We start from the raw sequence: 17247 nt of genomic DNA on the forward strand, positions 1-17247 counted from the left end.
TTGTATAAGCACCGTATTTTTTATACCCACTACCCAAAAGAAAAAGGGTATACTGGCTAAGTGAAAATAAAGCAGAAGGAAACCGATCGATATATTGTAATTTTTTTTAGTTAAGAAATTAAAATAGACAATTCAAATTCAACACCAACCTTCCATTCTTGTTATACCCTGTACATTAAATGTTGAGTGAATACGCTAAACTAGAATAGTTTAGTGCGAAGGTATGCAACCCACAGAAGGAGGCGTTGCAAGCCCCACAATGTTCGTGTAGACCGATTTAACAGGAAGTTATAGCCATATATGTATATAAGACCAAGTAGTGCCCGCAGCTGTTGTTGTTGTTACTGCTTTGCTCAGGCACAGGAGACATACACAAACACACACATACACGCATAATTATTCTTCACATATGTACAGAGTATTTCAAAGTCGGGACACCCGACTTTAGATTTTTTACTTGTTTTTGGAATTATCTTGAAAAAGAGCAATTGTCGTGAATCAACCTTAGCAACAATCATAGTACATATAGTGCTAACAAGAATTATAAGTTTTGCCTTTGCGAGCGGGCTCAACTCTTTAATACTCTGTACCTACTGCCATAGAAAAGAAAATTAAAGTTAATAGTTATATAGTTCGTTCGTAGAACTGCACGTTAAAAGGAATACAGAAAATAGGTAAGTGCAATTTTAATTTATTAATCTATATATATAAAACAGTTTGTCCTGACTGACTGACTGATTGGTGATCAACGCACAGCCCAAACGGTAAAGGCTAGGAAGCTGATATTTGGACTCAAGTATCCTTTCATAGTCTAGGTGCCCACTAAGAAGATTTTGGAAAATTCGAGCTCCAAAGGGGGGAAAACGAGCTCAAACGTTTGCATGAAAAATCTAAATAACAATGATTTGTTTACAACACAAATATAATATTTGTGGAAGTCGATTGGTGGTGTAGGCTGAGGTTGGAGTTGGAAAAAAGTGGACAAATTACTCAAAAGTTAAAGGTATCATGTTTCAATGAGTAAGACTTTCTTTTTAAGAAACAACAGTCTCTGTACCCAAAATTGAAAGCGCCACAGCAAAGAGAGAAACTTTGTGGACACATTTGATGGAAAAAAGCATTTAAAACAAAATACGCTTGTTCAACACTAACATGTACAAGAATATATCTTCTCAATAATTAACAATAATAAATAAATAAATTATGGTTTTCTTTAATTCTTTTCATTGCATTCAAACTTCGATGGAACTATTGATAGTATCGAAGGATTCATACTCTACTATCGATAGTTATCATTCTCTACGTGTATGTTTCAACAGCAAAAAGTACAGTTTCAACAGCATACATACCTGGGATGCCCAGATATGAAAAGTATTTTTATAGCCTGTACCCAAAGGGTAAAAAGCTATATTACTTTTGTGCGAATGTATGTAATAGGGAGAAGGAGGCGTGGCAGACCCCACAAAGTGTATATATTATTGATCAGGGTGACAAGCCGAGTCGATATAGCCATGTCCGTCTGTCTGTGTGTCCGTCTGTCTGTATGAACGCAAGGATCTCAGAAAGTATAAGAGCTAGAATAACCGAACTTATACAGATCTCCTGAGCCCGAAAAAGTACGAGTTTGTTCATTTTTCCCGATGCACCCCCCTACGATTTTCTATAGCTCCCGTAATTCTTGGAATTTTGAAATAAAATTTGGTAGACACACCCAGTTAGTGATTATTAATCCGTATACCTTTCTTGTTTTTTTTTTTTTTTTTTTAATTTTCTTATTTTTTTTATTTTCTATAATTATTGTAAACATATGTACAGAGTATTTCAAAGTGACTTTAGCTTTTTTACTTGTTTTTTTTTTTTTTGAAGTTTTACTTATTCATTGAGTCTTCTCTCTCGGAGACTTACGATAAGTAGTCAAATCTTATATTAATATAGTTCTTTAATTAATTACAATTAAATATTTGAATTACGGCCCTTGCTGGGTTGGGAGGTCTCTTCGTCGGAGCCGTGTTTGGCTAGCCTGCCAAGTTAAAGTCTCAAGTCTATTTGGATGGTTCCGAAGCTTAAGCTGGTACTTTGCTTTCACCTTGGCGATTTCATCTTTAACAGATCCCACATTTAAATCTTCGCGGATATTATCACTTCTTATGTACCTGAGTGCCCCAGTGATGGTTCTCAGTATCCTCAATTGAGCTCTCTCGATTAACTCTAAATTACTAATGAAAGCGTTTCCCCATAGTTCAGAGCCATATGCCCAAATTGGTTTGAGAACTGCATTGTACAAGATTACTTTATATTCCATTTTAGTGTTGAACGGACGTTTATAAGGCAATGTAGATTAATAACTTTTAATAAGCCGTCTATTCAAATGGACAACAAGGTAAGTTACATCGTTTTTTTGTGGAATATTGATGTTGTTTAGCAACAATGGAGGAAAAGTTTGTTTATTTAGGGTAAAGGTGACATGTTTGCACTTTTGCTCGTTTACATGTATGCGCCAGTTTGCTAGTCATTATTTTATGGAGGTGAGATGATAAGAGTTCTGTAGCTCTTGTTGGGCACTTGGAGCGACTTAGGATGGCAGTATCATCAGTAAATTTCGAAATTGTTGTTGACTGATTGTCGGTATATCTGCTGTGTCGGTCCAAACACGCTTCCTTAAGGTACACCAGCTTCAATTGGATGGGCGACATCTAGAAAAACGGCGGAGCAATACTCTCGTTTTTCAAATGCATTTCGTATCTCAGAGGTTATTCGGTTGACTTCTTCAATGGTTCCATGCTTTTCGCGAAAACCAAATTGGTGATTTGGGATTACACTGTTGGTATGTAGGTGCTGCTTGATGTGATTCAGGTGTATATTCAAATATCTTCGATAGGCGCGGCAGGAGACTGATAGGTCTATATGATGATGGCTGAGACTTGTTCTTTCCGGCATTATGGATCATTGTGATGACAAGTTTTCTCCATTGTTGAGGATAATAGCCCCATTTCATCATGCTGTTGAAAATGATGGTGAGAAAATATACTGCATAGCTCGTTCCTATAAGCCCTAGGCAGATCGAGTTTGTTTTTTTTTCTGATACACCCCCCCCCCCCCCCACTCCCCCGCAATTCGTGTTTTTTCTTATAACTTCCGTAATTCTCGGAATTTTGAAGGTACATCCAGTTAGTACTAATGTGTCCGTGTGCCAAATTTCATCATGATAGGTCAACTCTGAAGAAAGTTATAGCCATAAGTAAAATCGCTGCTTATGCGCTGCTCATGCGCTGTCTGCAGCTCTGTCGGCAGCGCTGCCCGCAGCTGTTGTTGTTGCTGCTGCTTTGGTTCAACTTTGTGCTGCATACATACACGCATATAAACAGGAATAGGTACGTGGTGTAAATGTATGCTGTTAAAACTGAACATAAACATGTATTCTAATTTAATTTAATTAATAAATTTTAATTAATTAATTCATTCATTTTTTATACTCTGTACATGAAATGTACAAGAGTATATTAGGTTTGCGGGAGCTGAAAAATGTAACAGGCAGAAGGAGGCGTGGCAGACCCCACAAAGTATATATATTATTGATCAGCGTGACAAGACGAGTCGATCTAGCCCTGTCTGTCTGTCTGTCCGTCTGTCCGTCCGTATGAACACCTGGATCTCAGAGACTATAAGAGATAGAGACACCAAATTTTGCACAAAGATGCGTTATGTGTGTATTCTATACGAGTTTGTTTTATTTTTTTGATTTTCCCCCCCACTTCCCCCCTATGGGGGTTTTCCCGATTTTCCATTCGTATAATCGCCTATATCTCGGAGACTATAAGACCTAGGCACACCAAATTTTAGTCCAAGATGCCTTGTGTGAATACGCAGAAAATGTATATTTTGGAATTCCCCTCCCTCCCCCCTCTCCCCCGCAAATGCGATTTTCTCTAACTCCCGTAATTCTTGGAATTTCGAACTAAAATTTTGCAAATACCCCCAGCTAGTAAATATGTGTCCGTATGCCAAGTTTCACTATGATAGACCGATTTACCAAGAAGTTATAGCCATAAATATATTTGCTGCTGCAGCGCTGCTCAAGCGCTGCTCAAGCGCTGCCCGCGGCTGTTGTTGATGTTGCTGTTTGGTTGACTGCGAAAATGCTTACACAGACACGAATAGATGCGCATAGGCATACATACACTCACACAGATGCAATTGCTATGTAAATGTGCAATTATAGACCCTTTACGTGAGTTCGAATACCGAGAGAGGTAAAATCGATCCAATTTTTTTTTATTCTTATACTCTGTACATGAAATGTACAAGAGTATATTAGGTTTGCGGGAGCTGAAAAATGTAACAGGCAGAAGGAGGCGTGGCAGACCCCACAAAGTATATATATTCTTGATCAGCATGACGAGACGAGTCGATCTAGCCCTGTCTGTCTGTCTGTCCGTCTGTCCGTCTGTCCGTCCGTATGAACACCTGGATCTCAGAGACTATAAGAGATAGAGACACCAAATTTTGCACAAAGATGCGTTATGTGTGTATTCTATACGAGTTTGTTTTATTTTTTTGATTTTCCCCCCACTTCCCCCCTATGGGGGTTTTCCCGATTTTCCATTCGTATAATCGCCTATATCTCGGAGACTATAAGACCTAGGAACACCAAATTTTAGTCCCAGATGCCTTATGTGAATACGCAGAAAATGTATATTTTGGAATTCCCCTCCCTCCCCCCTCTACCCCGCAAATCGTAACTCCCGTAATTCTTGGAATTTCGAACTAAAATTTTGGAAATACCCCCAGTTGGTTATTATGTGTCCGTATGTTATAGCCATAAATATATTTGCTGATGCAGCGCTGCTGCAGCGCTGCTCAAGGGCTGCCCGCGGCTGTTGTTGATGTTGCTGTTTGGTTGACTGCGAAAATGCTTACACAGACACGAATAGATGCGCATAGGCATACATACACTCACACAGACGCAATTGCTATGTAAATGTGCAATTATAAACCCTTTACGTGAGTTCAAATACCGAGAGAGGTAAAATCGATCAAAGTTTTTTTTTTTTATTTTCTTAATTTTTTTATTTTCTATAATTATTGTAAACATATGTACAGAGTATTTCAAAGTCGGGACACCCGACTTTAGCTTTTTTACTTGTTTTAATAATTTATTTAAAAAAAATTTTTTTTTTTTTTTAATTTTTCCTTTTTGTGGAGAGTACAGGCTATTTTACTGTCGGGCTTGCTCGACTGTAGCGTTCTATCTTGTTTTTGCTTTGAAACTTGGCCCTTAATGACACTTGTAACGTCTCCAACTTGAAATACGATAGGCGTGGTAGCTTCAAGATGATTGGTTAGTGGGAGCACAAAGCTATTTGTTGCTGGATGTGGTTTGAAGACTTTTTCTAAATGGGCGGCAAATAGATTTGCCTTCTCTGCGTTGCTGCGAGCCCACTTTTCCCTTTCTGTACGTAATGGTGATTCACTCTCGATTGGTGGACATACGCCTGATTTAGCTTTCTACAATGGGAATCGTTTACTGTTTGGGGAGAGTTGATCCATATATCTCGTAGTCCATTTGAGCTCGGTGTTTCTCATCTTCTAGGGCTTTGCGTAGTAGATGGTTGGCTATTTTTAACCGCTCCTTTGAGTCAGGTGATCTGTGCGCTTGCCACTCCCGCCGAAGCCTTCTCTTATTTCGCAGCAGCTCTTCAATATGCCTGGGAACACGACTGGTTTTATGAAGTGGTGAAGTGGTGAAGTGGGGCACTCTTCTTGTAACAGCAACATCAATCAAGTCTGGTTGCTTCTTTGGATCTGTGGGCCAATATGTAGGCCAGCCCGGAGAAATAAAGTCAAGCTTGTTTCGTGGTGTTATAGCGTTATATAGCTATCTTCCTTTTGGGTTGATGAGTCGGGATCCCCAATGTGTGTGTTTGGCATTGTGGTCACCAGGTGCTATAAACCGGTCACCTAACAGATCGAAGAATTTTAGCCGCTTTGAGTTTCGATTTGAATTGTTGAGGCCTGTAAATAAGTTGTAGCAAATGATGGCAGCGGATAGTGTCTGATGCGATGCTTTATAAGAATGCCAGTACCTCCATAAGCTTTACCATTGGGATGATGAGTCGCATGAGAGATGAAAATAATTTTTGTTTGTTAGGTGAGTCTCTAATACAAGTATGAGCATGGCGTCAATGTCATGTTCATTGAGGAACTGCAAGAGCTCGCATTTATGCTGTGAAATGCCATTCCCATTCCAGAAACATATTTTTAGTGAAGCCATTTAAGTAGATTTCTGTTTGATTAGTAATTCCAGAAGGAGATTTTGGTTGCGCATAATTTCCTGCATCGTTTGTTGTGTTGCTACCATTTTATTTGTTAGAGTTGCCAGAATTGATTCAATCCCACTAGGCAATTGGGATGGATTTGCAGTGGTATATTGGGTAGTAGTTTCATTATTCCTGCAGTGGTTTGTTTAGAGACCGAGGCGTACGACTCGTTGGTGTAACTTACCGCCTTAACAAAAGATACTCCTGGAATCGTAGTTGATGGTATGTACGGCAAGTTTTGTCGGATGATTGGTTTTCGAGCTGCGGATTTTTGTTGGCTTAGGCGACTTTTTAACTCTTTGTATACAGGGTAACCTCTTTAGTTGGCAGTGTGGTTTCCCCCAAAGTTGCTACATTTTTTTAGCAGAGGGGTCCTCCTTATTTACAGGGTAGGCCTCATTGAGATGTACATCCCCGCAGGCAACACAGACTGCTCGTAGGATACAATAGGTTTTTGTGTAGTAGATATTGCAGCTTGTAAATTGGGTGAACTTCGTTTTTATTTATAGGCACACAGTCACGTGTCAGTTCTACCTTGAATATTGGTTGGGGAATTTTATTTCTATTTATTATGTTCATTGCCATTTTGACTTCAAAGCCCTTATCTTTATGTCCATCTTTTATCTCGCTGACTGGAACCGTTAGCTCAATTCCTTTGATAACCACTTGTAATCCCTTGATACTTTTAAGTTGGTAGGTGTAGTAGTTCATCTTTTTATCGTCGAGGTATTTGACCAGTGATCGATAGGTGTTTTCATCGTTGACTTGTATTTTAGCTTCATATATGCTACCCCTTATTATTGACATAGAATTTGTTTTGGTAGTGAGTTTTTTAACCAATTCCGTACAATTTGCCTGACGCACATAAATAGGTGGTGGCTTTAGTTGCTTGGCCTTAGCTGTTTCGGCGTTTCTTCAGGTAAACTGAGAATCGCGAATCTATTGTTTTTCAGCGCCTCGGTTGGCACAGTGTTTTTTGCTGTTTTAGTTATTATGGGTGCGTTGTTTCTCTTAGTTGCTTGTGAGCTTAGTTTTCGTTTAATTTGCACATAGCGATCGAGCCCAGTCTGTATTAACGCTCCGTTAGCGCTTTGCGTACTTTTCGGTTGGGAGATGGGGAGGTCGCAGTGAGTTGACAATACCGGGCGCTGAGAGACTGCTGGTGTTGTTGTAGTTGTCGAAGTTGAAGACATAGTTGTAAGCGAGGGCACTGTACTGGTCGTTGCTGTTATCAACAATTCAGTGGTAAAACAGTAGGGGTCTGGAGACGGGCACTGGGCTCTCCATGACCCACTTTGCAATGTGCTGGGTGAGTATATTAACGCATGGGAGAGAGAGCGTTCTCTTTCCCAATTAGCTTGCAGTAATGCCGTTGTTGTTGGTATCGTTACATCGGGTGCGCGTATAGAAAAGTACGCGATGTTATGAAGTGACGAAAGTCGACGTTCGTCTTGTTGTTATTGCTTCCGAGTACGATTCTGGCTCACATGAAATGTACAGAAGTATATTAGGTTTGCGGAAGCTGAAAAATGTAACAGGCAGAAGGAGGCCTGGCAGACCCCACAAAGTATATATATTCTTGATCAGCGTGACAAGACGAGTCGATCTAACCCTGCCTGTCTGTCTGTCCGTCCATATGAACACCTGAATCTTAGAGACTATAAGAGATAGAGACACCAAACTTTGCACAAAGATGCCTTATGTGTGTACGCTATACAAGTTTGTTTTAGTTTTTTGATTTCACCACCCACTTCCCCCTATGGGGGTTTTCGCGATTTTTCATTCGTATAATCGCCTATGTCTCGGAGACTACAAGGTGCGTTCCAAAGTAAACTGGCCTTTTTGAATCTAGCGCACCCTGGTGGCGCTATCTATATGTCGACTGGTGCGTTAGAATCTGCTATCCTTATCGATTGTCCAGTGAGAATTTAATGACATTTCATTGATTGGAAGTGAAGTTATTGCGTTTTAAGTGTTAGTATGTTTGTGTTATCGGTGCGAAAATGAGCTTCAAACAAAGAGCCAACATTAAATTTTGTTTTAAAATTGGTAAAACTTTTACCGAAACGTTTCAATTGATGGAACAAGTTTATGGCGATGATTGCCTACACACATTTTCAAAGTGGTCGTGAGGACATAAATGATGATCAAGATGTGGGCCAATCAAAATTCGTGATCACCGAAAATTCCATCGAAACTGTGCGTGAATTAATCAAAAATCAGACGAAATCATAATTGAAATTGATGGAAATTGAATTGAACATCGATTTATCGCATCTTGACCGAACATTTGGGCTTACGAAAGGTGTGTGCACGGTTTGTTCCGCACAAATTGACTGACGACCAAAAATTGCTCAGAATCCGTCTCATCGATCAACGCTTGTGGCGGATTATTTGACCAAAAACCACATTTTAACCATTAACCACTCGCCGTATTCACCTGATATGGAACCGTGCGACTTCTACCTTTTCAGAAAAATGCATTTGGCCATGAAAAGAAAGCGTTATGCAGACGTAGAGGCCATTCAAAAGGCTTGCACCGGCATACTGGCGGCCATACCGACCAACGAGGTAAAACACTCGTTCGACATGCTTTTGGATCGTGCAAAAAGCTGTATTGAGGCAGAAGGAGACTATTTTGAATAAAATAAATTGATTTTGCCGAAAAAACCATTTGTTCTGTTTTTTTTTTAAAGTCCTGTTTGCTTTGGAACACACCTTGTATAAGACCTAGGAACACCAAATTTTAGTCCAAGATGCCTTATGTGAATCCGCAGAAAATGTGTATTTTGGAATTTCCCTCCCTCCCCCCTCTCCCATGCAAATCGTAACTCCCGTAATTCTTGGAATTTCGAACTAAAATACGCCCAGTTAGTTGTTATGTGTCCGTATGCCAAGTTTCACTATGATAGACCGATTGAACAAGAAGTTATAGACATAAATATATTTGCTTCTGCAGCGCTGCCCCCCGTTGTTGATGTTGCTGTTTGGTTGACTGCTAACATGTTTAACATGATTACACAGACACGAATAGATGCCCATAGGCATACATATACTCACACAGACGCAATTGCTAGGTAAATGTGCAATTTACGTGAGTTCGAATACCGAGAGAGGTAAAATCGAAAAAAAAAATTGTTTTTTAAGTAGTATTTCAAAGTCGGGACACCCGACTTTAGCTTTTTTACTTGTTTTTTCTTTGTTGTTTACAGAGCTTATGCTCTTAATCGTTGGCATTACTTTATTTCTTTCACAAAATTTAGTTCGTTTTTATTAGTTCTAATCACAATATATGATAAATTTACATGGGTCACACGAGCATGCATACCCTGAGCGTCTTTTCACGAATTAATTTGGTTAATTTGGCGTTAATCGCAATATATTTTTAACACACGCCAGAGCGAAATAAAAAATATAAAATATTCAACACATGCATACCCCTGTTCACAAAGGATGAAAGGGTATACTAGTTCTGTGCGAATGTATGTAACAGACAGAAGAAGGCGTGGCAGTATAGTATAGTATAGTATAGTATAGTATAGTATAGTATAGTATAGTATAGTATAGTATAGTATAGTATAGTATAGTATAGTATAGTATAGTATAGTATAGTATAGTATAGTATAGTATAGTATAGTATAGTATAGTATAGTATAGTATAGTATAGTATAGTATAGTATAGTATAGTATAGTATAGTATAGTATAGTATAGTATAGTATAGTATAGTATAGTATAGTATAGTATAGTATAGTATAGTATAGTATAGTATAGTATAGTATAGTATAGTATAGTATAGTATAGTATAGTATAGTATAGTATAGTATAGTATAGTATAGTATAGTATAGTATAGTATAGTATAGTATAGTATAGTATAGTATAGTATAGTATAGTATAGTATAGTATAGTATAGTATAGTATAGTATAGTATAGTATAGTATAGTATAGTATAGTATAGTATAGTATAGTATAGTATAGTATAGTATAGTATAGTATAGTATAGTATAGTATAGTATAGTATAGTATAGTATAGTATAGTATAGTATAGTATAGTATAGTATAGTATAGTATAGTATAGTATAGTATAGTATAGTATAGTATAGTATAGTATAGTATAGTATAGTATAGTATAGTATAGTATAGTATAGTATAGTATAGTATAGTATAGTATAGTATAGTATAGTATAGTATAGTATAGTATAGTATAGTATAGTATAGTATAGTATAGTATAGTATAGTATAGTATAGTATAGTATAGTATAGTATAGTATAGTATAGTATAGTATAGTATAGTATAGTATAGTATAGTATAGTATAGTATAGTATAGTATAGTATAGTATAGTATAGTATAGTATAGTATAGTATAGTATAGTATAGTATAGTATAGTATAGTATAGTATAGTATAGTATAGTCTCGTCTCGTCTCGTCTCGTCTCGTCTCGTCTCGTCTCGTCTCGTCTCGTCTCGTCTCGTCTCGTCTCGTCTCGTCTCGTCTCGTCTCGTCTCGTCTCGTCTCGTCTCGTCTCGTCTCGTCTCGTCTCGTCTCGTCTCGTCTCGTCTCGTCTCGTCTCGTCTCGTCTCGTCTCGTCTCGTCTCGTCTCGTCTCGTCTCGTCTCGTCTCGTCTCGTCTCGTCTCGTCTCGTCTCGTCTCGTCTCGTCTCGTCTCGTCTCGTCTCGTCTCGTCTCGTCTCGTCTCGTCTCGTCTCGTCTCGTCTCGTCTCGTCTCGTCTCGTCTCGTCTCGTCTCGTCTCGTCTCGTCTCGTCTCGTCTCGTCTCGTCTCGTCTCGTCTCGTCTCGTCTCGTCTCGTCTCGTCTCGTCTCGTCTCGTACTCGTCTCGTCTCGTCTCGTCTCGTCTCGTCTCGTCTCGTCTCGTCTCGTCGTCTCGTCTCGTCTCGTCTCGTCTCGTCTCGTGATAGTATATAGTATAGTATAGTATTAGTATAGATAGTATAGTATAGTATAGTATAGTATAGTTATAGTATCAGTTATAGTATAGTATAGTATCGTATAGTTAGTAATAGTATTAGTATAGTAATAGTATAGTTATAGTATAGTCTAGTATAGTTAGTACTAGTATATGTATCGTATAGTATATATAGTATAGTATAGTATAGTATAGTATAGTATAATATAGTATAGTATAGTATAGTATAGTATAGTATAGTATAGTGGTTATTCTAGCTACATGTCTACAGCTTCAACAGCATACAAATACATCAGAATCGCGTCTCTGCGTGTTAATATGCGTGTATGTATGCAGCACAAATTTGAACCAAAGCAGCAATAACAACAACAGCTGCGGGAAGCGCTGCGGGCAGAGATTCAAGCACCTTCTGAGATCCCTGCGCTCATACAGACGGACGGACGGACGGACGGACGGACAGACGGACATGGCTATATCGACTCGGCTTGTCATACTGATATATACTTTGTGGGGTCTGCCACGCCTCCTTCTGCCTGTTACATACATTCGTACAAAACTATTATACCGTTTAACCCTTTGGGTACAGGGTATAAAAATGTCTAGGTAAAGACTTATAGAATTACACTAATATATCAGGAAATATTGGTTTATGATTGTCAATAATGTACACTTTTGTATTCGCCAAGCTTACCTGCGAGTGCAGTTTCCAATCTTTGTAGGCCTTAACGATGTAATCCATTTTTGGTTTTAAATGCGTTTTTTCCTCAGTCTATATGCAAAAATATCCAACAGTTGCCCCTTTAGAATAGATAAAATCTGCACGTTTCATTGGAAAGAAAAAAACATAATTCACTCCAAGCGTGTTTTAATAAACCAACGGTGGTTATTTTCAAGTTAGGTAAAAAGTCTTCTTAAAAGGATTTAATAATTTGCGCCTCATTACACCCTCATTTATACCTTCATAATACCCGCAATGTACTATATAAAGCAGCGGTGGGCACGAAATTTTAGTTTGGGAGTCCTACAACAACATCTACAACAAAAACTACCCTTTGGGTTATGAGAACATCATAAACTGCGAGCAAAAATTAGGGAAAAAAAGTACGCCGAAAAAAATGTTGATCACATTTATGAACATTTATTTAATAATTTTTCGAAGTCTATTTCCTCTTCACTTAAAGCAATTCGTAATAAATCTGATAAATTTATGTCACTTAATTTATTCCTATAAACATTTTTAATATATTAAATGTTTGAAAATGCAGCTTCGCACACATAAGTGCTGGCAAAACTTGCTTCTAATTGAAGCATTGGATACTGTTTGCCACACACTTTTTTCAAAATTCACTTCCAAATTCCTTCACTGAAAGTATTTGGTAGTCGGATTGTAAGTCACATAGCTCCATTTGATATTTTGAGTCTTGTTCTTTTATATTTATATCTTTTGGACTCAAATATATTTTTATCAACTTTTTAGCTTCATCGAAATCGTTGAATCGTTTTTCAAATACCGCGTCTCAATCTCGGAAATATTAATTTCATTAGCCATTGTTCAGTTTTAAATCAAATATAAGTAAGATTATAAGTAAATAACTTGACGAAAATCATAAAAGTTTTACTGAAACACTATAATTTATAATTTGTCAATACACTTTGAATGTCAGTGCATAAGTGACCGTCAGCGGGTATTGCAAATCGATCATCAGTACACACACTGTGTGTATTTTGTTATTGCATCGATCTACTTGTGCGTCTGGCTGGCGACAACACTGCGTGTATTTTGTTATTGTAAGTTTGCTCGAGATCGGTACTTTGCTTGTGCGTCTGGCTGTCGCCAGTTACCAAAACATAACGGAAAGAGCCCTGGGAGCCCAAAGAGCCATTACGTGCCCATCGCTGATATAAAGTATACTAGAAAGTCTAAGCGTGGCACATCTCAGGCTTACGAGTATCAATATAGACATGTCCGCCTGTCACTGCCTTCATCTGTCTAAGAGTCATATACATATATTAGACTAACTTTGATGGCTATTAAGATATTTTACCGAAATTTAGTAATCTGAAATTGCATCTTAATCGGTGCACTAAGTATCATAGCTGCAATTGGGCCTATTAATGCAGCAAATTTATTTTTTTTGAAGGACTGGCCTGCTAACAGGTTAGAATCTTATTTTTTACTTTGTTATAAAGTTTTTATGGACTGACGCGACTTGGAAAGCTTATTATGAATGAGATGAATATATATGTATAGTTTTATTTGAGTAGTAGTAGATAATAACGGTAGCTTTTGTGGTTTAATCCTGATCTCTGGAACTCATATTCCTTTATTTCCACATTAAATAACACATAAGATTTTAACATCGCGCAGAATGTCGATTTACATTTTAATATCTCGTTGGATTTAAAAAAAGTAAGATATCGAAATCGATTTCTGCGCCACAAAGTTTGCTAACTCGTCGAGCGCTTAAATATTTGCTAGTAAAGAATGCTCTTATATCCAAATGTTGATAACCAGCAAAGCGTTGTAGGATATACTACCTAAGTGCAAATATTTCCTGGTATTTTGATGGCTTGAACCAAATTACTCCCTTAGCACAACATGACTTCTCTATTTCGAATGAATTAAATAATAGCTTAAATTTAAAGCAATCTCAAATCTCAATGTTACTTTGAGTATCTTGAACACTGTACTTGTAAAGCTTTATTTGTCCAAGTTCCTAAGCAGCTTTACAATTTTGTAAGCTGAAAACGTAAATCGTCAGCTTTACCTTCTTCTTTTTTCTTCAAAATATAAATTTCGCAATGAATCGGATATTTTTCACTTATCCTCCCTATAATCGCAATTCGTGCACCTTTAGGATTCCCTCTTTAAATTCTATATCTTCGCCCATAATAAGCAGATGCTGCATTCTTTCTAGCATTAGGTCTGCAAAATCTCCATGCTCTCCTGACCCAGGGGGTAGACAACAACCTAATTGCAAAGCTCTTAAATTTGTCTCTTGATAATGTATTTTTTCCAAATATTTGGAAAAATTCCTTCATTATTCCGCTCCTCAAAAAGAGAGGTAAATTATTTGTCGTCTCTAAATTATTGGATACAATACCCTGTACTTATTCCCACAAAATAGGTATTTAAAGAAAAAAAAATTTTTTTTTAAATAATTAAAAAAAAATTAAATTAATAAATTAAATTAAATCAAAAATATTAAATGCATACATAAATAGAGACATATTTACAGTTTACAACAACATACATTTACATCAGAATCATGTCTATGCATGTTTATATGCGTGTATGTAAGCATTAAGCGCAACAACAAAATCTGTGGGCAGAGCTTGGGCAGAGATTATATTTATGGCTATAACTTTCTTTCAAATTGACACAAACTCGTCCTTTCTCGGACTTAGGAGAATCTAGATACCAAATTTTATTCTAGCTCTTATACATTCTAAGATCCTTACAGACGGACGGACAGGCGGGCGGACTGAATGACATGGTTATATCGACTCGTCTTGTCATCCTGATCAAGAATATATATACTTTGTGGGGTCTGCCACGCCTCCATCTCTGTGTTACATACATTCGCACAAAACTTTTACCCTTAATTTTAATTTTTTTTTTACTGTCGGGCTTGCTCGATTGTAGCGTTCTCTCTTGTTTTTTTTTTTTAATTTTCCTTTTTTGTGGAGAGTACAGGCTATTTTCCTCGACTGTAGCGTTCTCTCTCGTTTGTTTCAAGTTGTAGGTGATAACCATAATTAGTGCATAATGGTCTGACTTTCGAAAACCCTCCGGAGCTTATGGAAAGTGCTTTTATCTTTGAATATTTTCCGGAAATCGCGATTTATTGTTAAGGTGATTTGTGGGGCAAATCCAAAAACATGGGAAGATCATATACTCGTAGTAAAGTTTGATGATTTGAAAAAACGTATGTTCTTTGTTGTTATTAGGACTATCAGATGTACCAACCAAAAGGTCTGTATATGTGTACATTGTTCGCGTTTCCGCGAAAAAAGTTTTCATTTGGGTTCAATGTGCAGTGGCTAAGTTAGTAAGCGTTTGGGTTTAAATGTACGTAGTATGTGCTTACATACTATAAACATCCATCAACTAAAAATTCGTTATCGCCTTGCGCGTGTGTTTATGTACATACATACATATGAGTAACGAAAACTTTATCTCTGCTGTTAAGAAAATATATGGAGCCTTTTGATATGACTTGACGTGAATGTATAGAAAATGTACAGGTTTCCGATGTTATTTTGCTCATAGTAACAAAATTAAAAGCAACGAAGGCGTGTTTTTGTGATCTTTTGCTGTTGACTAATTTTTCTTTATTTTAATTTTTGGTTGTTTGCAAAAATGTTCCGTTTTCTTTGTTAATGTTGTTGTTTCTGCAGCTATATATATATATATATATATTTTTTTTTTAAGAATGATTTTTTTTGATAACATACACAATGATAACTTTTACTTATTTATGTATACATCTTTAGTAGTTGTATCGAACTCTGCTAATATACACACATGCCTACATCAATGCGTCAACATGTTGTTAGAAAATCGTTGAAGGTTATGCCGGGAAATCCGATTAAATGCAGCTGGTAATTGAAGCAACGCAAACTTTTTGTATAATTTCTATTTGTCGGACCGATTACACAAACGCACCGTTCACGAGGTTATGACAACGAGAAACAAATAGCTAAGATGTGGCCCAGATATTAAAGCGCGTTCTTACAACCGATCCAACGACTTGACAACCAACTTTAAGCAGAACTCGATAGCTACTAACTGACTTGTCGACAAGCTTCACTGGAACGGCGCTGGCTGGCTGGTTTGACTAAGTTTGTGAGCGCACAGCTGGCTCTTTGTCTTCAGTGTCCACTCTGCTCACTTTGTTACGTTCTTTTATCAAGCGTATAGTGAGCAAGTTCATATTTAAAGAATTAAATTCTCCATGGTATAATGAACTACTTGTTAATAGTATGGCAAGACACAGGGCCATTTTCTATGTTCTCTTTCGTGACGTCACGACGCGTCGTCAGTAATAGCTGCTGTAACCAGCAGTTTTTAAATGGGACTTCTCCCAATTGGGTTTCTGCAAATAACGTGAGTTAGAAATTCCAAAATTTCCAGCTTTAGTATGGGAAGAATAATCTACTGCAAATTAAGTCTACAAATTAATTGACAACGTACAATGACTTATAGCTCAGATAAAAATGTATACTTAGAATATAAAATATAAAATAAGAAAGGAATGCTAGAATCGAGCGGGCTCAACTCTTAAATACCCTGTAAATGTTAATTAAATGTATTAACTTAATTAAGTAAAAAATATTCAATACATACATGCATAAGTGGAGACAGGCTATAAAGTTAAAAATTAAATTTCCTTAATGAATTTAGTTTCGTTTATTAATTTTGATTTTTGAGGTATAGCTGCTTTGCCAACAGCTATAGCTGATTACATTTATATATAACTATAACTTTTTTAACAAGAAATGAATGCTAGAGTCGGGTAAGCTCAAATCTTAAACACCCTGTACCCACCCCACAAAAGAAAAAGTTAAGAGAATTACTGAATTAATTAATTAAGTTAAATACTTATGCACTTGTATATACGAAGTACATAATTATGTTACAGCAGCAACACCAACAACAGCTGCGGACAGAGCTTGGGCAGACATTACATTTATGGCAACTTTCTTTCTTAATAATTGACCTATAATGATGAAACTTAATATAAAGACACATAAGCAGTAACTGGATGAATGGTGCTCGTGAATGGTGCGTTTGTGTAATCGCTCCAACAAATAGAAATTATACAAAAAGTTTGCGTTGCTTCAATTATCAGCTGCATTTTCAAAATAATTGAATATGAGTTTATTTAATTTTTTTGATTCCCCCCCCTCCCCTCTCTCCCACGCTACAGAATTTCGTTAATTCCGTCGACTTTTCGAAAGCTACATAAATGCTGCGCACGTAATTTATATACAATCATCTA

At 37.1% G+C, this 17247-nt stretch overlaps 1 protein-coding gene across 4 annotated transcripts in view; it reads right to left on the minus strand.

Moving 5' to 3' along the window:
• Positions 1–16004, minus strand: part of LOC115629447 (peptidoglycan endopeptidase LytF) — a 70650-nt gene extending 54646 nt beyond the window's left edge. Inside the window, exons 1-2 of one of the 4 annotated variants that reach the window (XM_030525908.1) lie at positions 15779–16004; positions 11934–12058 (exon numbers count right to left, since the gene is read on the minus strand). In XM_030525908.1, coding sequence (XP_030381768.1) covers positions 11934–11981 — 48 coding nt within the window. In that variant the 5' untranslated portion in view covers positions 11982–12058; positions 15779–16004. Of the gene's footprint in view, positions 1–11933; positions 12059–15770 lie in introns of those variants that run through there. The other 3 variants (XM_030525909.1, XM_030525912.1, XM_030525910.1) reach the window with 3 other exon arrangements.
• Between the last annotated feature and the right edge of the window lie 1243 nt (positions 16005–17247).

Source organism: Scaptodrosophila lebanonensis, unplaced genomic scaffold (assembly GCF_003285725.1).
Source record: "Scaptodrosophila lebanonensis strain 11010-0011.00,11010-0021.00 unplaced genomic scaffold, SlebRS2 tig00000150-arrow-arrow-pilon, whole genome shotgun sequence".
Taxonomy (NCBI): Eukaryota; Metazoa; Arthropoda; class Insecta; order Diptera; family Drosophilidae; genus Scaptodrosophila; species Scaptodrosophila lebanonensis.